This window comes from Panicum virgatum, chromosome 2N (genome assembly GCF_016808335.1).
Source record: "Panicum virgatum strain AP13 chromosome 2N, P.virgatum_v5, whole genome shotgun sequence".
NCBI classification, from domain to species: domain Eukaryota; kingdom Viridiplantae; phylum Streptophyta; class Magnoliopsida; order Poales; family Poaceae; genus Panicum; species Panicum virgatum.
The window spans coordinates 67,181,424-67,201,560 of record NC_053146.1 but is presented as its reverse complement, the minus strand read 5'-3'; the positions used below and the strand labels follow the sequence as shown (position 1 = coordinate 67,201,560).

The 20,137-nt window shown below is 51.5% G+C and overlaps 4 protein-coding genes across 4 annotated transcripts; 2 read left to right on the top strand and 2 right to left on the bottom strand.

The window, feature by feature from the left end:
- Window positions 1–322: 322 nt before the first annotated feature.
- LOC120661992 (probable mediator of RNA polymerase II transcription subunit 26b) lies at window positions 323–3,334 on the top strand. The gene is made up of 9 exons (XM_039941031.1): window positions 323–1,225; window positions 1,332–1,400; window positions 1,491–1,573; window positions 1,662–1,717; window positions 1,833–1,954; window positions 2,060–2,105; window positions 2,200–2,504; window positions 2,591–2,708; window positions 2,889–3,334. The coding sequence occupies exons 1-9, from the start codon at window positions 821–823 to the stop codon at window positions 3,020–3,022; spliced, it is 1,338 nt and encodes a 445-aa protein (XP_039796965.1). The 5' UTR covers window positions 323–820; the 3' UTR covers window positions 3,023–3,334.
- Window positions 3,335–9,202: 5,868 nt separating this feature from the next.
- Window positions 9,203–10,617, top strand: LOC120661990 (photosystem I assembly factor PSA3, chloroplastic-like). The gene is made up of 3 exons (XM_039941030.1): window positions 9,203–9,617; window positions 9,737–9,901; window positions 10,048–10,617. The coding sequence occupies exons 1-3, from the start codon at window positions 9,270–9,272 to the stop codon at window positions 10,357–10,359; spliced, it is 825 nt and encodes a 274-aa protein (XP_039796964.1). The 5' UTR covers window positions 9,203–9,269; the 3' UTR covers window positions 10,360–10,617.
- Window positions 10,618–11,559: 942 nt separating this feature from the next.
- Window positions 11,560–15,375, bottom strand: LOC120661988 (putative SWI/SNF-related matrix-associated actin-dependent regulator of chromatin subfamily A member 3-like 1). Its single transcript, XM_039941028.1, has 3 exons — window positions 13,813–15,375; window positions 13,104–13,410; window positions 11,560–12,674 (listed from the first exon to the last, which is right to left on the bottom strand). The coding sequence occupies exons 1-3, from the start codon at window positions 15,145–15,147 to the stop codon at window positions 11,800–11,802; spliced, it is 2,517 nt and encodes an 838-aa protein (XP_039796962.1). The 5' UTR covers window positions 15,148–15,375; the 3' UTR covers window positions 11,560–11,799.
- A 298-nt stretch (window positions 15,376–15,673) lies between these two features.
- LOC120661989 (trafficking protein particle complex subunit 3-like) lies at window positions 15,674–19,286 on the bottom strand. The gene is made up of 6 exons (XM_039941029.1): window positions 19,105–19,286; window positions 18,879–19,001; window positions 18,684–18,781; window positions 17,642–17,741; window positions 16,158–16,340; window positions 15,674–16,054 (listed from the first exon to the last, which is right to left on the bottom strand). Exons 1-6 carry the CDS (start codon window positions 19,246–19,248, stop codon window positions 15,932–15,934), a joined length of 771 nt encoding a protein of 256 aa, XP_039796963.1. The 5' UTR covers window positions 19,249–19,286; the 3' UTR covers window positions 15,674–15,931.
- Between the last annotated feature and the right edge of the window lie 851 nt (window positions 19,287–20,137).

Genomic DNA, 20,137 nt, shown 5'->3' with positions numbered 1-20,137 from the left:
ATCATAATTTGAAAAGAGGGAGTACGAATCCAATCAAGAGATGTCACACAAAGACAGCCCCAACCTACCGCACTTTTCCCCCACAACGAAAAGATTTTGAAAGCCCTGGCTGCTGGCCTGCTGCCACGCGCCTGTGCGCGCGCGTAGATTATTCCGCGGCGAGCGCGCGCGCACACGGTAACCAGTAGCGGAGCTCAAGGGCAGGGCCGAAACAACCAGAGCTGAGAGCCCGGCGCGCGGTGGCGACACCGCTACGTCCACGCGGCTTACCGCTTCCTCCCTGGCTGCCCCTGCGCAGCGCAGCTGCCCACGGCACCACGCACACCCGCGCACCAGGATTGCGGCGCTGCGCTCGCGAATCCGCGAGCAATCACAACAGCCACCGCAACGCCACCCGCCCGCACCATCCTTCTCTCTTCCGCTCATCGTCTCCACCCTCTTGTGGGGGCAAAGCCGCGAGGGGATAGGCAGATAGGCACAGGTAGACAGGACAAAGATCGGAATTAGTCACGCACCCAGGAGAGCCAGGGGGGACGGAGAGAGAGCCAAGAGAGGGAGGAGGAAACCTTCTTCTTCCTCGCCGCCTCCTCTTTTCCTGGTCGCGTCTTCTTTGTTCTTGAATCCGCCGCCGAGTTCTTGCGTCAGGGCGTGGCAATCTGCATCTTTTTTTTTTCTCTCCCTCCTGTCCGAACCCGTGTAACCGAAGAACTCAATCAAATCGAATTGGAAAAGAACGTAAATTTTAATTTGCTAGGTAGGGGTGGGGGCAAGGGCGGGCGGTCTTGACAGGAGGTAAGGCGGCCCGGCCGATTGATCGGCGATGGCGCCGCCGTCCAGGGACTACTGGCTCGGCTTCTTCCGCGGCGCGGGGGACAACATCTTCGACGCCATCGACGCGGCCATCACTGTCGCCGCGTCCGACCACCCGGGCGTCCTCCGCGAGCGCCGCGACGGCATCGCCGAGCGCCTCTTCACCGCGCTCCTGGTGACCGGCGCCACGGCGGCGCCCGGGCCGGCGGCGGTAGCTGGGGCGGCGGCGGGGACCCCCGTGGCGGGGGCGCCCACGCCGGCGCAGCTCCACCACGAGGGCGCCGCCAGCGTACCCAGCCTCTGCAGCTCCGACCGCGCCGAGGCCATCACCGACGATGGCGCGCCGCGCTGCGACGATCCCGTCCTCGCTGAGACCGAGCGCATCAAGGCCATCCTCCTCAACGACCAAGAAAAGGTTCCTCTCTTCCTCACGCCGCCCTGCGTATCGTCGCCGCCGCCGTTTGCATCGCCTGTTCCTTACTGGTAACTAGCACTGAATCTTCTCTGCTCCCACGTTGCAGTCGGAGGCCGAGTTGTTGGAGCTGCTCCGGCGGCTGCAGGAGTTGGACTTAGCGTTCGACACCTTGGATGTGAGCGCCGCCGCCGCCTCCGTTGATGGATTCCTCAGTGCTTAACTCGTTCATGCGTTTAACAAGAGTTCATGTGGATTCGTTTGATAGGTTACTGCGATTGGCAAGGCTGTGGCCAACTTCCGTAAGCACAGCTCCAAGCAGATTCGGAACCTCGTCAGATCGCTCATTGAGTATGTCTCCATCTGTATCATTCGGAAAGCGTTTTCCTGTTGTGTTTTCGCTTGGTTCTCTATGTTGACATGTTTCGTGTGACTCCAGAAGTTGGAAGCGTACAGTTGATGTGTGGATTGCTCGCCGCCGAGAGGCTGTTGTAGGTAGGTAACAAGCAAAATTAGCTCATGATTCCAACTTCTAACTCATATTCGCCACACAAGGCATCATTAGCGCTACACCTGAGTTGTCGGTTAATGGTTCTGCAACAATTCGCAGATCACACACCTCAGTCCATGGGTCCTTCCAGCTTGGAGCAGGAGGAACGAGGGGTGAACTCCACCCCGATGGATGAAGGTGACCTCTTTGCAACGCCAAGCACTACCATTAGGCTGTCTGAGGTATTTGTTTTATACATAAATCAATCAATTCAGTGTCTATGGTAGTGCTGAAACGTGCATGGTTCATGGTATGATCTGACACTGCTCCATCTCGGCATTCCTCAGGAAAACCAAGGTTCCAAGTTCTCTGATGGAATGGATGATGATGGAAGTGAGTGATCAGACCATTATCAGCCCCCCTCTCTGTGATTGTTCATGGCTAGGCATTTACATTTATTATCTTTTTTTTTGTGAATTCAATTCAGGCGTCATGAACAATACCGGTGGTAGTGACTGTGGACAGCGGTATCCGACAAACCAAGAGCCAGCTAGAAGGCCTCCAATGGGCCAGCGGTATGATTCAGACCCATATTGGAGGCAAGAACACTCTGCGGTGCGGCAGTCTCGACCACAGGAACTAAGCAATGGGCAGACGAAGGAGGAATTTGTTGCTGAGATGCTTGCAAGACCTTCAAACGCAGAGTCAGGCCCTGGGAGACCACAGGCAAGGCCTAGGCAGCATCAAGATGCTTCACCAGCTCAAGGCAGGACGCAGTCGGCTCCATCTGAGGTGAGCATTTCGGGCTGTCAACAAATTGTATGTACTTATTTCATTGCCACAGTTTGGTTTTGGTCTAAATTTTGCTTGATCTATAGAAATCGGCAGCCCACCATGATGCAAACTCTGTCCGAGCAAAGCTGGAACTCGCCAAGAATGCGAAGCTAGAGGCCACTAAGAGAAAACTTCAGGAAGGCTACCAAGAATTTGATAATGGTATGCATGCTGCATGTCTACAATTTTTTTCTCTCATTGTTAATCACGGTGTCCCTAATGCATTCTGGTAGTGAAAAAGTTTGATCTGGGTGGGCATTTCTTGCTGATTGCTAGATTGTGCTACTTGAGCGATTATGCGATGAATTTTGATCGTGACTTCTCTACTTTGCACCAATGCAGCGAAGAAGCAAAGAACCATACAAATGGTGGATCCGCAAAATTTGCCGAAGCAAGGGAACAACAGGAATTTCCAACCTAGTGGCAAGCCAAGGAATAACAGCAACATCAACAGCAATCGGAATTGGTCAAGATGAGGCACCAATTCCACTAAGCAGCAGCGACTATAGGATTGCAACCATCAAATCCCGTTCAAAACTTCATTCTTCTCCTCTCTATTTTTTTTTGGGGTTATGATCGGCTAAATTTTTAGTCCAGGCCAGTACATAAACAGCAGCAATAAGGCTTGGTTCAGAATTGCTCACATTGCCCCCACAGACACTTCCCCAGAGGTGCATTGCGTGTTTGCATTCTCTGGCCTTGGTCACAGTTGCTGGTCCTAGTGCTTGTCAAACCTGTAAAGATACGATGCTGAGTCCTAATACCAATTCTGATCTTGAGCTCCGAAATGGGTTGCTTCGTCTCGGTCGCGATGCGGGGTGCTTTCTACTACGCTGTCATCGGAATGAGGATGTTCTCTGCTTGCTTTGGCCCTGCGCCCTGCTTTTCCAGACTCCAGTACCTTTTGGCCGGGGGGGGGGGGGGGGGGGGGGGTCTGTCCTTTTCGCTGAATTCAGCGTAGCTTGTCCCCTGTTGAAACCCAGCTAGAATTGCTGCAAGTGGTGTGTTCTCGGCTCAATGGCTCAGGGCGCCCGCAGCAGTTGCCGTTAGGCTCTCTATAAGAGTCCACATAGGAAAGAGAAATTAGAGGGGACAAGAAAGTGTCGCCAGAGCTAGCGAGCATCGCGTCCCCGTGATGAGCGGGCCCTGCACATGCTGAAGGGGCCGGCACCGGCAGAGTGCAGATGCGTGAGAGAGGAAAGTGTCGCCAGAGCTAGCGAGCATCGCGTCCCCGTGCTGAGCGGGGCACATGCTGAGGGGGCCGGCGGAGTGCAGATGCGTGAGAGAGGGAGGTAAGGTATGTGAGTCACAGACTCAATAAAATATATATTATAAATTATTATAAACCGTGTCAAAAGTAAAATTGTTGAATAGATGATTTATATATGCTATCTATAGATGAGGTGGGTGTATAGAGAGCAAATCTTACTTTACCATTGCGAGCGCCCTCATAGTCTCACCATGGCAGAACTGCAAGGAGACATTTGTTTGTACCGAGCAGAGAAGTGTCATAGGAACTGTACTAGCATTTCTTGCAGATTTCCGTGAACCTCCGGCGCAATTCGTATGACCATGACGATGAGCTTGGTCTCGAGGTTATTTGGTCCAGGGTTTGGGTCAGTGTTGGCCAATTACTATACATCAGAATTTCGGTCAAATTTGAACGAGATAAACAAAACTAAGTTTGGTCAAAACTTTATTTCAGAGACGAAGAACTTGAGCTCTTTGAGAATTGGTCAATTCGGTTGTGCTTTTTTCCTCTTTATCCCAAGCTAAGACTGACTTCAACAGGAGGGAGGCAAATTGAAGAGGCAAATGCAATTTGACTTGCGTCTACAGTGGTTGAAATAGAGTATTTTTCTTGGTATCTCCAACAGTTGGAGAGGCAAACGCATCCGCCCGCCCTGCCGGCCGCAGAGGAAGCCGAGCGTCGCGGGCAGCCATGGGCGCCACCGCAGCCGCTCCTCCAGCTCCGCTCCCTCGGCGGCCCGCTGCCGCAGCCGCTCCTCCAGCTCCGCGTTGCGGCAGCGGGCGCGGTCCAGCTCGGCCTCCGCCACTCCGTGGAGCTCGCCGGTCCGCCGCCACCCCTGGAGCTCGCTGGGCTGCTGCGGCCGCGGGAGGAGGAGCTGCCGCGGGGCGCGGGGCCGGGCGGAACCCGCGGCACGGCGCGCGGCAGAGCGGGAGATGCGGCGTGCCGCTCCCGAGCAGGGGAGCAGATGAGGCCGAGAAGGGGACGCCGCCCTCGCCTGCTCGCCATCGCCATCGAAGCTCTCCAGCGCCCCTCTGGCTCGCCGCACGCCGCGCGCGCCGCTCCGTGTGGACGAGCTCGTCGAGCTTGGCGGATCCGGGCCACCTCCGCCGCGCAGTCACCGGACACCGCCGCCTCGGCCGCTCCGCGTCGCCAACAGGCAGGGGAGGGGGAAGGAGGGTGGCCGCGTGCGCAGGGGAGGGGGAAGGTCGGCCGCTGCTTGTCTCGCCGCGCGACGCTCCGGCCGGCGCGCCCGCCGCTCGCTGCAGCATCAGGAGATGAGGGCCGCCCTCGAGCTCAGAGGGGACCGTGCTCGCCGGAGGTGAAGCAGGGGACCTCCTCGCGGCCGGTCGGGTCGTCGTCGCGGCCGCTGGGTCCCGACGCCGCCGCGCGCATCCGGCTCCGCCGAGGCCCGCCACGCCGGCCGACTGCCGCACCGGCCACGCGCATTCGCTCCGCTCCGCTCGAGGCCGTCGGAGGTGGGGGCGCCATCGAGGTCGCCACGGCCACGGAGGGAGCTCAAGGCCGCCGTTGGAGCCGCGTCTCGCCGCTCGGGCTGCATCGAGGCCACCGTCGGGGGAGTCCAGGGAAAACGAGATCCGCGCCGCCGCGCCACGCAGAGGATGCGCGCCACCAGGGCGAGCTCCGGCCCGCCTCTGCTCCCCAACCGGCGGGACCTCCTCACGGCCGGCCTTTGCTCCCCGGCCCTCCTCTCCGTCCCCTTTCACGCGGCCGACCAGGCCCGCGCCGGCGGCCATGGATTGGGCTCGAGCTCCTGCGCCGGCGCTCCTCCACCGCGCTTGCCTCCCACCGGCGTTCCTTCACTGTGCCGCGCTCGCCCGGCGCCGCCGCCCCCGCACACCCTCCGCGTAGCCGCCGTCGCTCACGAAATGCATTCAAGGAGAGAGGGGATGTATTTTTACATCTCCTCTCTCCTCGGAAGGAAGTTTGCCTTGCCCGATGCCTCTGCTATTGGAGCTCTGCTCGTCGAGGCACAGTGGCGAGCGCAAGGCAAAATTGCGTTTGCCTCGCGCTGTTGGACTCAGTCTAAGGGGCAGGGGCAAGTTGCGCAAGCTTTTTGTGAACGCCGTAAACCAATAGTGCGGCTGGTTTGACAAGCCCGAAGCAAATCATTCATTGGCCGTGATCATTCATGCCTCGGCCGCGCGGAGCATCGCGGCATCTCCCCTCATCTCGCGCGCGTGGGGGACCCAGCGAACACCGGGCCGCACCCGCTGCAGTGTGGGTCCGTCTCGCTGGTGGCAGGCGCGGCCCCACTGCTCAGCATGATGGTGTAGCCCGCGGGCATGGGGTGCCCCGCCCGAGGTGCCTTTAAATATGGAGGGAATGGACAACATTGGGGCTACGTTTAGTTCCAAAAAAGTTTGCACAGTATCCATCACATCGAATTTTTGGACACATACATGGAGTATTAAATACAGTTGAAAAAATAACTAATTATATAGTCTAACTGATTCCTACGAGATGAATCTAATAATACTAATTAATTCATAATTAGACATTAATTATTAAATAACAACAAAATATACTACAATATCAAACTCAAACTTTTTCACCAACAAAACACGGGCGCCTTCAAAGCTCGAAGCGTTTGTGGGAGGCGTTGAAAGTTGGCTGGGGGACGGATGCACTGCGGCCGGAAACTCCGTGGTCACCTGTGTGTCCGTCATGAATGCAGAATAGCAAACGGGGAGGCTGGAAATTTGAAATGCGGCCATAATTTTAAATTAAGGGCAGTAATAGTTGAGATTTGTGCTAGATGTACAACCAACCATATTTGTCTGATTAATATTAAGTGGGTGTTGGATTGGAACGAAAAAAAGAAAGAAATAAAACGCAGCATCAGAAGGACACGACACGTCTCGTGCATCCTTTAAAATAAGAGTGGGATTTGGGCACGATCTTATGTTGGTTGATTCCGGGATATTTTACGCGTACGCAGAAAGCTAAACTTTGCCGCCGTCCAGCATTAGTCGCTGTCACTCCCCAACTTTTCTTAATGCTCACCCGCACCTTTATTTCCAAGTTGCCGAGCGCAGGTTGATCGTTGATTGGTTTCCACACGGCTACTATTCGCGTTTTCGCCGCTTCAAAAGGATACCCCCTTTGATTAACATAAACGGTACGCAACCGCATATTTAAATCTCTTTCCCTCCATCCTCCAAATCTTAATCTGAAGCAAACTCCAAACTCGCATCGAAATAAATAATTGATTAAATCAAAAGAAAAAATTTAGAGAAATGCCCTGATTTTTTCGGACTTAACTAATCCCTGCGGTCCACAGCTCTTACGAAACTACTCCCTCCATCCAACTATCCAAGGCCCATTAGAAAATATGAAAACCAAATATACAAGGTCTATTCTGATTTTTTTTCTCAGGAGCGATGTTTCGGAAATCAGTGCGGCAGTAATTCATCGTATGCTTGCCTCGTGAGTGAAACCACATGCGGAGAGTAACCAAATCCATAATAAACGCTAGTTGTTTTTTTTCCAAAAAAAAACTAATGACGGGAGTGCTAAAAATTAGATCTTGCATAGTTGGATGGAGGGATTATATTATAATAATTTAAGCCATCAATCATAATGCGATCTGCTCCAACTGAAATCTTGAAAACCAACTCGATGGAGAAAATAGCAAAGCAGGGATCCGAAGCAAGCTGTCTGTCCCCTTCATCCAATCAATTAACCAGCTGCCGTTTCCTGTCAAGATCAGGCGCCGCTAGATGTAGAAGCGATCGCAGCGCATAGATTAAACTAGAACAGCCAGTGATTAAGCAGAGGAGTTTACATCGTCCAAGCAAATACAATAGCCTACCAGGGAAGATTTCGGCCGGGGAGTCGGCACGCGTGTCCGTCCCGGACACATGTCGGCGAGCCAGTGGAGGAGGAGGAGCACCGTGATGCGCCGCTTGCCGGCACGCATCGGGTTCGTGGCGACACGGCGACACCTACTCATTCCGCGAAGGTGCGGCTGCCGGCCCCTGTCGCCTCCCGCCGGCGACAGCTCTGACCGCCGCCGCCGTCTCCGCGCTCGGGATTAAGTGGTCCGCGCGGCGACCCGGCACGGGCAGGCGCTCGCAGCGTGGCGGGACGATGGCTTCGTTTGGTTTTTGCTCGGCCGTCTGATTCTCCGCAGTTGATTTCCGGTCAGGTCACCCCCTCGGCTGATCCTGATTCGTGCGTATCCGGACAGAAACCCGGCCAGCTCGTGACACGTCGCGACGTGTCTCTACTTTCAGCCTCGTGGTTTTTTTCCCCTCCTTTCAGGTTCAGGGTACGCGTGACCTTTTTTCCCGTTTCGCAAGCCCTGTGTACCGGTTCCCGGCTTTTCATGGAATTTGCGCGTTTTTTTAAGTGAGTGCGTGTTTAGTTGGCGAAATTTTTTAGATTTGGCTATTATAGTATTTTCGCTTTTATTTAGTAATTAGTGTTCAATCATATACTAATTAGGTTCAAAAAATATATCTCATCATTTCCAGCTAAATTGTGCAATTAGTTATTTTTTAAAACTATATTTAATACTTAAAGTATATGTGTAAAAATTTAATGTGACGGAAAATCTTGAAAATTTTTGGAAACAAACAGGGCCTGACATGCCCATGCATGGACGGACACGACGCGCATGGTTGGGTTATGTGGCCGCCCGGGTGGGTACCAAGCTGCCGTGTACCGTCGATGTGTCGCGGCAATGCAAGCCTATATATCTGCTGGATGGACGTGCAACACGTGCCCACGTTTCTTGCGTGTCTACAACCCACCTGGCCACCTGCCTGGGTTCGGCGCAGGCGCGCAGCAAGGGTAGGGATATAGCTGGCCAACCGTAGTCGGATGGAGTACATGTTAGACTACTGTGACACGCCACCAATGCAGGAAATAATCGCGGGGAAGAACACAAGGTACAGAGGCATGTGAATGGACATGACCGAGACAAAAATGGTGGTTCCACGGTAGAACAACAAATATACAAACACTGGCGTTCCGCGCCGCGTCCATTCGGCGCCGGCCGCCGGGCCTGCGCCAACCACCGCCATTATTTGGCGGATGGAGCGGGAGGTACAGCATGTGACGCGCCGGGCCCGCCGGCGACCACCGCAGGCGAAAGCATCGAGGCTGGCTGGAATCGGCGGGCCCTGGGCTGGCTGGAATTGGGAACAAAAATCCCCAACCATCGACCAACTCCATGAGCATCCTGGGCTGGCTGGAATCGGCGGGCCGTCCGAGGCAACCGGAGGCCCACGCCACAGCAGGCGGACCGCGCGCCCAGCCCAGGTGTGTCGCGGCCCAGGCAGTAGGACTAGGCCCACAAGGCTCACCGGCCCGCTTTAGTTCTGAGAGAAATCCAATTCGAAACAGCCTTGGAGTTGGAATCCACGCGACGAGATAAGGCGCGCGCAGCGCCACGCCCACCACACGCGCAGTGGCATCCGAGTGAGTGAGCTCCATCGACGGCGGGCATGGGGGCACTACCCGTCGCCCACGGGCAACTCGCTCTCACTTCCCCCTTCCTCCCGCTCCCGCGCCGCGGCCGGCCCTGCCCCGCGTCCCACGGGTGGCGACGCCGGCGCCGGCATGGGGCGGCGGCGGTGGCGTACATGGAGCCCAACCCGAACTCGCCGGCGGCCATCGCGGGGCGCCTCGTCGGCGCGCTCCCGGTGGTGGGCCTCGTGGCGCGCATCCTGAGCGACGAGGGCGGCGTCGGCGGCGACATCATCGACTTCGCCGAGTTCCGCCGCCGCGTCAGCAAGAAATGCACCGTCATGGACTCCCAGGCCTTCTACGACTTCAACGAGCGCCGCGGCAAGGTCTGTGCGACCCACTGACCTCCCGCGTCCTGATCCTTTCTGATCTTGCCCTACTGCACGGCATCCCGTTCGAAACTTGCGAGTAAAAAATTGAAGAGACATGCATCCGTGTTGGGCAGCCGGGAGATCCCTTCTACGTCCTGCTGTGCTGCTGGCTGGCCGCCGTCGGCGCCGGGCTGCTCAAGACGGAGGAGATCTTGGAAGGTGTGGCGCGGCTCCGCATTTCCAACGACATCGAGTTTGAGGAGGAGACCTTCATCGATATGATGAGGGCGGCAAAGGAGGTGAACGCCTTTCTGCAGCTTGTTCTTGAATCAATCTTGATGATAACATTCCTTACTACATATCTGCAATGGCAAACTAGAAACAATTACAAAAAATTTCAGTTGGAGGCTAAGAGAGAGTAGATGAATGAATGATTGTGATGCAGAAACGAGCAAAGCTCAAGGCTCCAGCTCCGCAGATACCCATGGAGACACGGGCGGAGAAGGCCCTGGAAGCCATCTACGTCTGCTGCTTCGGGCAGGACATGGTCGAGGAAGAGGACGAGAAGCTCCTGCGCACCATACTGAACGCGGTCTTCCCTTCCGTCGGGAGGCCTGCGATCGAGAGGATGGTGGCGTCCATGGCCAAGCAGGTGGCCTCCGGCGAGAGGAAGCGGGACGGGAAGACGGTGTCCAAGGAAGTTCAGCAGCGGCAGCTCAAGGACCTGGAGTTTCTGAAACAGAATAAGCTGGACTAGTCATGAGCATCGAGCAGCAGTTTTTTTTTTGGTCATAGAAGACAGTGTAGTCCAGCATCACAAATTAGAAGGCGTGTTTAATTTGGCCGTGGTTGAGTCAGGTATCGACGAGGTTCATAGCTGTAGGAAGAACAAACTGAACAAGACAGATGTAGTGTGGTTTTTTTTTTTACTATAGGTGCTAGGAGGAATCAGCGACGATAGCTTACCATGATTACAACACAAATGAAAGTAACGAGGATCATGCTTTCTTTAAAAGCAGGGAGAAACCTTTATCGGGAAAAAAAGTAACGAGGATCTGCGTAGATATCTGCTACAAACTCGGACTCCCCTTTGGTTAGACTCTATTCCGCCAAGAAATCGCCTGCTAAACATCAGGAACCCGCAAGGCCGCCAAGAAATCGCCAAGATTTCAGCACCAGTTTGTGTCCGATGAAACATTTGGCATTTTCATCTTGTGATCTGCTTAATATCAGCTTTAGTTCCTACTGAATAGACATGGGGGAAAATGCTATTGAGATGACTCTTGGTAGCAACGGGAAATCCAGGTTCAAAATCATACCCTATCTTATGATCAAACTTCTTGTTAGAAAAAATGGCCTTAAATCAACTAAAATCAAAATATTTTTCAGCCAAGATGTGCTTCATTACATGTTTTCACTTTTCAGGCGAAACTCGAATGAGTAACTTTTAAGCTGACTAATGTTGTTCAGAGGGCGCTCCTGTCCTGTACAAGCTTCAGAAGCGAAATCGATGGACCATGCCAGGTGAAATCAATCTTCTGAGCAATCTGACACGGTGTGGTTGCTGACCGTCGCAAATGCATCTTGCAGCGGGGCTAGCTAGTGAAGCTTCTGACGGCGCCTTGACAGCACCAGCAGCGACGCCGCCGTGAGCAAGCTAAGTGAAGGGATGCAAGATTGCAAGATCAGCCGGTATTAGGTAGCTACGGCCGTGAGTGGGTCACGGCGGCCTCGAACGAAGCAGCACGAATGCAGCACTGACGGCGGCCACGAGCAGCGCGGTACGGGGAGCAGTGGGCACTGCCTCGAATCCAGGCCGCACAAGTGCGATCGAACGGACTCCTGCTGAACGGTAAATTTGGCAGGCGAAGCCCCCTGGTGTGCTCAGCTCAGTTCGTCGTCAGGCTGCTGCTCACCCCGGGTGCCTACAATTGAGAAATTGACCGTGTTCGACAACTTAAAAAACACAAACCAGAAGTCCATTTTAGCATTGATCTTATAGCTAATGTCAAGCATCAGAGGAGTCATACATGCATGCACCCACGCAGGATTTTGTTCCTGCCCTGTGCCTACACTTCAAAAACTGAAATACTAAAAGGGAGCTCTCTTCTAACATCAGATGCTCCCACTGCTAGGCAGGAGCACTCCAACAAGCCTCTCCTTGCTCTCTGCTCCAGCTCCACCCACTAGCAGGTAGCTACATTCCATCCCTAGAGCTCGCACCAGAAGGGCGGCAAACAGCAATCGGCCTTCCCATATCTAGGCCCAGCATCGTCCGGAGCTCTTCCACACGCATCTCCTTGCCGTCCTTGCCTCCCTTCTTCTTCCCGAAGGCGCTGCTGATCAGCCGCTTCTTCTTCTCCTGCAACAACAGTATCCTCTCCTCGATGCTGCCCTTCACGATGAGCCGTACCACCTTCACTTCTTTCTTCTGCCCGATCCGGTGAACCCTGTCCATGGCCTGCTCCTCCACCCCAGGGTTCCACCAGGGGTCAAAGAGGTACACCGTCGAGGCAGCCGTCAGGTTCACGCCGGCTCCCGCGGCTTTCAGGCTGGCCAGCAGCACGGTTGGAGAGTCAGGGCCACCATGAGCGAACTGCTTTATGACTTGCAGCCTCTTCCTCATGCTCATTGACCCATCAAGACGCAGAATGTTGAAGCCCGCATTTTTTAGGGGCGCTTCCAGCAATATCAACATCTGCTTGAACTGAGAAAAAACAACAGACTTCGATGAGGGGTCTTCGTTCTGCGAAGTCTTCAGCAGCTTCAGTAGGACTTGCACCTTGGAAGAGAGGGGCCTGTCAGACCCAGTGTTGCCTGATCCATCTTCATCAGAATGATTAACCTCTGGAGCAAGGAAGAGGTCCTCTTTAGATAAGGAGCGCCGGCATATGGGGCAACGGGAACTGGAACTCTTGAGGATTTTCATAATACAGGTATGGCAGTATATGTGAGTGCAGCTGGTTATGACAGTTTTAGTAGGTGGAGAGAGGCAAATTGGACAGTCAAAGTCATCTCCATCATCAACCAATGAGGCCAGTTTCTTCAACAACTCTGGGTTTGTAGACACATCTGTATCAAAGCACACAAAAGTGAGACATGAGAACAGTCGTAGACACAATTAGGCTCGTAACAGTATGCAAAAGGTAAGCAGAGGAGGATAAGAATTTGTCGAATTCATCATACAATTAGTGGCACAAGTATAACAAACTTAGCAACAAGAAGTCTAACCATGGTAAATTTATGCTGATGATAAATGTATTGTTCCTTTTTACATATTTTTCACAACATCTCAAATCATATCTCATGCACATGATGATGACACAATATTCATATGGGCACTTTGCACTATGAATGAGCTTTTTATAAGCATCACTAACATAAAGTAGTTGTATGTTTTAATTACCATTTTGAGCAGATGAAAAGCTTGATCAGGCCATACTTCATCATGGCAAGTGGTAACATATATTCAGAATAAACAAAGATAGGGAAAGGGCATACCTTCGAGGGAGTTGGAGGGAAGCCATGATTTCACATCTAAAGGACACAATGCAACATCGTCACAGAGCTGGCGGAGCCTCAGAATGAAATACAGCACAGTGGAATAATTACGCAAAATTGAATCTCTGTCACCAAATTCCTGCATTTTGTTTTTCCCTTCCAATTCCATCTGATCATATATCTCACGCTCCTCTGCAGAAAGATCAATATAGCATTCTAAAACAGTTTTAGGGGGAAGCTCAATCATGCTCTTGGTTCCAATGTCTGTATCTTTGATTCTGCGCAATGAGATGGCACCTAGGAGGTTCTGGAAAAAGCAGTCAATGCCAAAAAAAATGAGTGAATAAAGTAGCATATTGTATCATTTTTTACTGCATGTATTGTCATGATAGAATTTATACAAATAACATAATGCTAAATGTATATGCAAGTAAATTGTGATGGGAACTGCCAAGTAATACGAGAGTTCAGGACATACACCACTCAACACAACAGCATGTGCGCACTGCAGGACCTCCTACAACTCAAATAGGATGAGGAGTTGCATAGATAAGTAGATAACTCTACGAGCAGGTTTGCAAGTTACCTTCTTTTACCATTCAAGAACATTTGATGCAGATGCCCATTCTTTCTAGTTCCTAGCTCTTACCAGTTGTGCAACAATAAAGATGGCCTATGCAGTGAGAATTAATAAGAGAGGAACACTTACTTGCAACCGTGACAATCCAGTCTTATTCCCCTTCTCTAAGGGGCGCTGGATCAAGCTCTGCCAGTAGCTCTTGATTGAAAATGGCTGGAACCTCAAAAATGCCATGAGAGGGTATAAATCGACCGAGCTGTTCTGAATCGGTGTCCCAGTGACCACCCACCGCCTCTGGGCATTCAAAGCAATCACAGCCTTTGTCTGCCGTGCAGTAGAATTCTTGATCACATGGGCTTCATCCAGAATCACTCGGAACCACTCAATCTGGTTCACCGGTGAGTCCTCCTGCTCAAATTCTGTCCCCAAGATGCTGTAAGAGGTAAGAACGAGATCATACTTTAGCAGCTCCTTTTTATCTCTTGTCCGCTCGCCATGGTACATATACACTTTCAAGCTGCCTAGTTCCAAGTGCTCCTCCAATTGTGTCACCCAAGATGAGAAGACCGAGGGCGGGCACACCACAAGCGTCGGCCGTGGTCCCTCCCCTGCATCCTCGACCTTCCTCCTCTTTGCCCCTTTACCCTTCTTCGCACCCACATTGCGAGCTTTAGTCCTCCCAATCAAGGACAACAGCGTGAGGGTCTTGCCTAGCCCCATATCATCAGCGAAAATCCCACCTTTCAGCGGCGGCGGCCGCTCCACTGTCATCTGATTGGTAAGTACATTCTCGAATCGGCCATCTTCAGTTTCTTGCCAGAACGGCGGCAGATCTTCCGACTCTTCCCTGTGCAGCAGCCACCCCAGCGCCTCCTTCTGATGGTCGAACAGCTCCGATAGCACAACATCACCCGGCGCCTCCATCGGCAGAATCTGAACCTTCCCTTCCTTTCCCCCCACGAGAGAGAAGAGCTTGTCGACGTCCCGGTCGGCCTTCTTGGTCCGCTCCATGACCGCGGCGGATTGGGAGAGGAAGAACTCGGGGTGGTCGGCGTGGATGAGGTCGAGCTCGGCCTCTTCGAGCGCGGCCTCGACGACGGCGGCGGCGGCGGGGCCCGCGAAGAGGTGGACCTGGCAGGGGAGGCTGTAGGCGTTGCGGTTGATCTTGGAGTCGGAGCGGGGCACGATGCCGTGCGCCGCGGTGAGGATGTGGGAGTCGAGGAGCGGGGCGAGCGCCTTGGCGACGGGGGCGGGGAGGTGGCCGACCTTCTCGTTGCGGGCATTTTTGACGGCGATGGCGTTCCCGTCGTACGTGTTCAGTGGCTCCCGGACCAGGTCGACGCTCTCGCGGCCGGCGACCCTGGCGGAGTAGTGGCGCATGCCGACGATCTTGGTGACGATGAAGCCCAGGAGGTAGGGCTCGCCGTCGCCGCCCGCGCCGCCGCTGGAGGAGGCGGCGGCCATGGTGGTGGCGGCAGAACGGGAGGGAGGGAACGGGGAAAGGGTTTGGGCTGGGGGACGGGGTTTGAATAGGCGGCGGAATCCGGGGAAACGGTGAAGGGCGGTTGCGATTGCGGCCTTCGATTCCGGGGTGGATGTGGGTGAAGATTGGGGAATTTTTACGGCACCCCTTCCTGCTTTTACCGTTGGCGAGGCGAGCAGGATTCGAAGTTTCCAGCGGAGGCTTTGCAATGCACCCCAAAGGCCCAAACGCTCCCAATCTCCTGTCAAAGGTCATTATCGATTTGTATCGCCTGTCAAAGTACATCAAATGTGTAAATTGTGATGGTGTGATATCTTTATTTTTCGATATGGGAAACTTTGTTAATTTAAACGTTACAATAAAGATGGTGTGGTATCTACTAAATACCATCAGGTTTGGCTAATGAGGATTAACCGTCACGAATAAGGAGTCGAACACTTGGCAAGAAAGGAGTCACAAAAACTGATGGAGAGGTGCGTTGTCAACTGTTTCCACAAAATGTGCCAGTTAACCAGACTGGAAAGAAAACTTTGTTTTTGGCTAGCACAGCAGGAAAGATCCGGAGCGGCACAGATGCCCGCAAGGCATGGTAGATATGCAAAATTTCTACAATACATCAGCAATACTCAATACACACGGCAATTGTAAATGCAATCAACAGTTTACTCTTGTGACATAAAGTAATACCAGGGCTATATCCACAGCAAAATTAACATCCAGACAAGTAAACAAGCGCCCTGCTGCAGGAACTTCGCCTAAACTCAACTAGTCATCATCCTTGTAGGGGTATTCCTCTGGGACTTGCTTGATAAGCTTCACACGCATCTCATAGGCATCATCCCCACGGAGCATGTCACGGACCCATGTCACCTCTGTCTTCATGGACACCTAAATCACAATTGCAATCGATCAGGGCAATCTTCATAATTGTATATAGAGTAAAGATTTAAAAACCTAAATAAAACGAGATGGCAGTAACAGAAGAACTAACCATTTCCAATGCTCCCCTGATTACTCCACTTAACACATTGCAATACTGAAGGCCTTGGCAAGTGTCAGGGAGCTCAACAAAATCAACAAGAGGATTGTCCTCCAATATAAAGCTGCAGCTTGTACCCTCAGCATCCCAATTGGTTACAGTTGCAGTCACACCCAAGAACATCTTAAATCCAAGCTGTTTCGAAAATGAAAGAAAGAATGCTGTCAGATCATAAAGCCATAGAGGGCGGGAAAACAAAGAAGTGAGGTTGGAAGAGGAAGGGTGTGCGTTTGGATCTCAGGCAAAAATTAATCTAGCCTAGCTCAACATTGGCATTTGGTACCGATAGAAAATCCTGGCTCTTGGAGGCAATCTAGCCTGCAGCGGCAAGAAATAGCTTGCCCGGGCAGGCGAGCTGATTTAGCTCTCCATTATCGGCAAGCAAGCAGTTACATGAAAGATCGTGTGTTTCAAATGTGCTGCTACACTGAGCAACCAAATAATAGTTCTTGCTTTTGAAGGTTTTGCCTGTGTGAGCTAGTTTGAGCTGGTCTAGCTAGGCAAGGTGCGGCCATGATCCAAATGCACCCGAAGTGAAAAACACTTGATAGCCACTAGCTTCGGTATCTTAATGTAACGGAAGTATCAAACCAGATAGAATTATGGAAAAGAGTCATTGGACTTCAATAAACCAAGAAACAAAAGGTACACAAAATAAAAAGCTTAGCACACAATATGCGTAATGGGGTTCTAAAGTGGGTCGATAATGTAAAGAGGGGCAGAGGTAGACCCAAACTGACTTGGAACGAGCCGGTTAAGAGAGACCTTAAGGAGTGAAATATCTCTAAAGAGGTAACTTTGGATAGGAGCGCTTGGAGACTAGCTATCAACGTGCCTGATCCGTGACCTTTGTTTCTTTTGGGTTTCATCTCTAGCCTACCCCAACTTACTTGGGACAAAAGGCTACGTTGTTGTTGTTGTACTCAATATACACAATATGCAGATTTCTGTAAGGCACATCATGGTACTGAATTGTTTTCACTACTGATGAGTAATGGGGCCAGAAATTGCAGAGGAGCAGGATGTGGAGCTGCTACAAGAATGAGATATTTCAATCCATTTGCTTAAGTGAGAAATTTGAACTAATTGTGCTACAGTTGAGGGGTTTTGTACAATCCAACAGACGCAATACAATGTCTCACTTTCATTTGTGCCCTTTCTATTGCTTTTGGTTTAATGACACAGAGAACACTAAATGTACGGATGCACTAAATGAAAAATGTAACAAAAGAAACCACGTGGACTACCATTGAGTCTCATATGCATTACCTAATTCTGGATAAATACTTGTTAGGATATTAAACATACACAGAATGGACTGACAGGTGTGACATATAGTAATTAGGAATAAGAACAGAAGGCTCGGCAGTTACACATTGATGTGAACAAATTATATTTCTGCCACATTACCAAATAATAGTGAGTTTAGCAAAGACCTTTGCGATAACATCAGCAGTCTCCTTGAAGTCAACACACCTTGATACGTTTGACTTTGCTAAGAACTCATCAACCAACCGTGTTCCAATGTTGTAACCCCTGTTAGTGAAATGTTTTAAAAAAACCACTATATTGTAAAGGGTTCAGACGAGCAACATTTGACTACAGAAAACAGTGAGAATTGCAGCCAACAAATAAGGGCTTGTTCGGTTAGACATGGATTCATTCCGGGTCGGGAATGATAGATACAATAAGAGATATAACAAGAGACCAAGATTCATTCCGGGTCAAAACTAATTGCAACAAAATAAGCTTAAGATACCCACATTAAAAGATATGGAATCAATCCATGAGTCTAGAGGTGTGGAATGAATCCCGGCCTCTTGGTGTACCTATTATGAGTCTATTTTTATTACAACTAGTTTTTGACCCGAAATGAATCCCAGTCCCTTGCTATATCTTGTTTCTATCGTTCCCGGCTCGGAATGAATCCATGTCTAACCAAACAAGTCCTAAGAGATATCTATTAACCCATGAAATAAGCTACCAAACAGTAGTTATGTCACCAATCATACTACCATTTCATCTACAATTTTACTCCAGATCCAACTTCATCATTCCTCAATTTAGAAGAAAATTGCAAGTGGAATATAACAAAATTGAGCAAACCTTCTCCCTTAGTAGAACTGTGGCATAGGAATATATGAATGGCATGTTGCCACATCAACATGATCAACATCACGAAATTCGTAGTATGAGCTGAATCAGAAAACCATCTAGGATTTGAAAGTTTATATTTCTGAAGCCCACATCGCTCTACCCAACTCTCCTCAATTAAATAGTCACACTAACAGCATCGAAAACCGTTTTTCATTTTACTCACACGTTACCAATTGAACTTGTATAGTTCAAGCCATTCAAATATCCTACTCGGGCATCACAATTGTCACTTCAACTGCTACACTAAGATCACTGCTGCAATATCTAACTGGCTAATCATCAGATTGACCGGGGGAAAAATAGGAAAGGGTAGGCACGTACATCTGATCTAGCTGCTTGTTGACCTCCTCGACCTCCTCCAGATCCGTGAGCAGCTGCCGCACGATGGCGCCATACGTGAGCGTGAACAGCTCCGCGTTCTGCAACCAACGAAGAACCATAAGCGATGAGACAAGGGCCAGATCCAGCGCCAGGGTCCTCCTGACTTCCCCAAACGCTAACGGTCGAGGGGCTTACGACGCGATCGACGCTGGCGAAGAGGGCGTCACCGGACTTGGGGGCCGTGAGAGGCGCCATCGCGAGAGGCCGCCGACGGTGGCGGAGACGACGAGCGCAGTCGCCGCTCCTCTGCTTCCGAAGCTGTGAGACCCGAACAAGCAGATCAGAAGGTAGCCAACCCCAAAACCCAGGTTAGCATCCGACCGCACGGAGAAAGCCAGATCCGAAAGTTGGCGAAGCGTACCTCCTCGCTTCCGGCCGGGCCTGCGGCTGTGGTGGAACCGGCTCGGCCACTTGCAGGCGACGAGGCGGAGACGAAGTGCTCGGGGAGGAGAGAAGCCGAGCTGCGATGGAGATGGCCAGATGGGAGATGTTGATGCTGCAGCATCCATGGGCCGTCTCCGCTAATGTGAACCCCTTCGGCCCAGAACAAGCCGCTTTGTCATCTGTTATGGTTCACATCTCATCCAAATGCCCCAATGCCAAAGCAAACAAAGGGCCGAAACTCTGCGGTTTTGGCATGCCTGGCCAGCTGTTCTACAGCCTGAACATACCAGAACAAAAAGGGCCTGAGACAGTAGAGTTTGGAAAACAATTGAGAGCTATTGTGACTGTCACTGAAGGTAGAGGGACAAGGTTCAGGATTTCGGAGGAATTGAATTACTTGGTGGGATCAGAAGTGAATTGGGAAGTGAAAAGGCTGTCCACAAATGAATTCATGATCACTGTGCCGTCAATCCAAGTTCTCAACCTGCTGCAGAGAATGGGCACAATAAAATTCACATGTTTTGATATTCAGGCTACGGTGCAAGAAACAGACAGGGACCCTGAATCGTTTCACATGCTACAAGCAGTTTGGGTGAAAGCTGAAGGGATCCCAAAGATTGCAAAGAAGGAAATACATGTTATGGAGCTTGCTTATTTAGTTGGAGACCCTGAAGAGGTGTTTTTGGAGTCACTTGAGTGGAAAGAAGTTTGGGTCAAAGTCTCTTGCAAAGACTCGAAGAAGATTGCTGGTACATCAGAGGTATATATTAACAAACAGGGGCACAAAATTACCTGGAGTGTTGCTGACAAGGGCCCAACAAAATCTCAGAAACCTGCTGCCAAGTCCAAAGACAATGATGATGATGCAACGTATGAAGATGAACCAGAATCTCAAGATAGCTATGGATTGGATAATGATTGGCTGAAGTCCGGCACCCCACCCGCTCAAGGAGGGTCAGAAGCTGCAAAAAAAAACTGACTCCACTCATCAGGCGGAGATGGGCAAGAAA

Bases quoted from the DNA above. Each gene is read 5' to 3' on its own strand.
- LOC120661988 (XM_039941028.1), bottom strand. From the start codon at position 15,147: ATGGCCGCCGCCTCCTCCAGCGGCGGCGCGGGCGGCGACGGCGAGCCC. The intron at 13,411-13,812 runs GTAAGTGTTCCT...TGCTTTTTCCAG, and splicing joins CTGGATTGTCACGGTTGCAA to AACCTCCTAGGTGCCATCTC. The intron at 12,675-13,103 runs GTATGCCCTTTC...GCTTTGATACAG, and splicing joins TCCCTCCAACTCCCTCGAAG to ATGTGTCTACAAACCCAGAG.
- LOC120661989 (XM_039941029.1), bottom strand. From the start codon at position 19,248: ATGCTGCAGCATCAACATCTCCCATCTGGCCATCTCCATCGCAGCTCG. The intron at 17,742-18,683 runs GTACGTGCCTAC...TTTCACTAACAG, and splicing joins AACAAGCAGCTAGATCAGAT to GGGTTACAACATTGGAACAC. The intron at 16,341-17,641 runs GTCTTTGCTAAA...TTTTCGAAACAG, and splicing joins CTGCTGATGTTATCGCAAAG to CTTGGATTTAAGATGTTCTT.
- LOC120661990 (XM_039941030.1), top strand. From the start codon at position 9,270: ATGGGGGCACTACCCGTCGCCCACGGGCAACTCGCTCTCACTTCCCCC. The intron at 9,618-9,736 runs GTCTGTGCGACC...CGTGTTGGGCAG, and splicing joins TCAACGAGCGCCGCGGCAAG to CCGGGAGATCCCTTCTACGT. The intron at 9,902-10,047 runs GTGAACGCCTTT...ATTGTGATGCAG, and splicing joins TGATGAGGGCGGCAAAGGAG to AAACGAGCAAAGCTCAAGGC.
- LOC120661992 (XM_039941031.1), top strand. From the start codon at position 821: ATGGCGCCGCCGTCCAGGGACTACTGGCTCGGCTTCTTCCGCGGCGCG. The intron at 1,226-1,331 runs GTTCCTCTCTTC...CCCACGTTGCAG, and splicing joins TCCTCAACGACCAAGAAAAG to TCGGAGGCCGAGTTGTTGGA. The intron at 1,718-1,832 runs GTAGGTAACAAG...AACAATTCGCAG, and splicing joins CCGCCGAGAGGCTGTTGTAG to ATCACACACCTCAGTCCATG.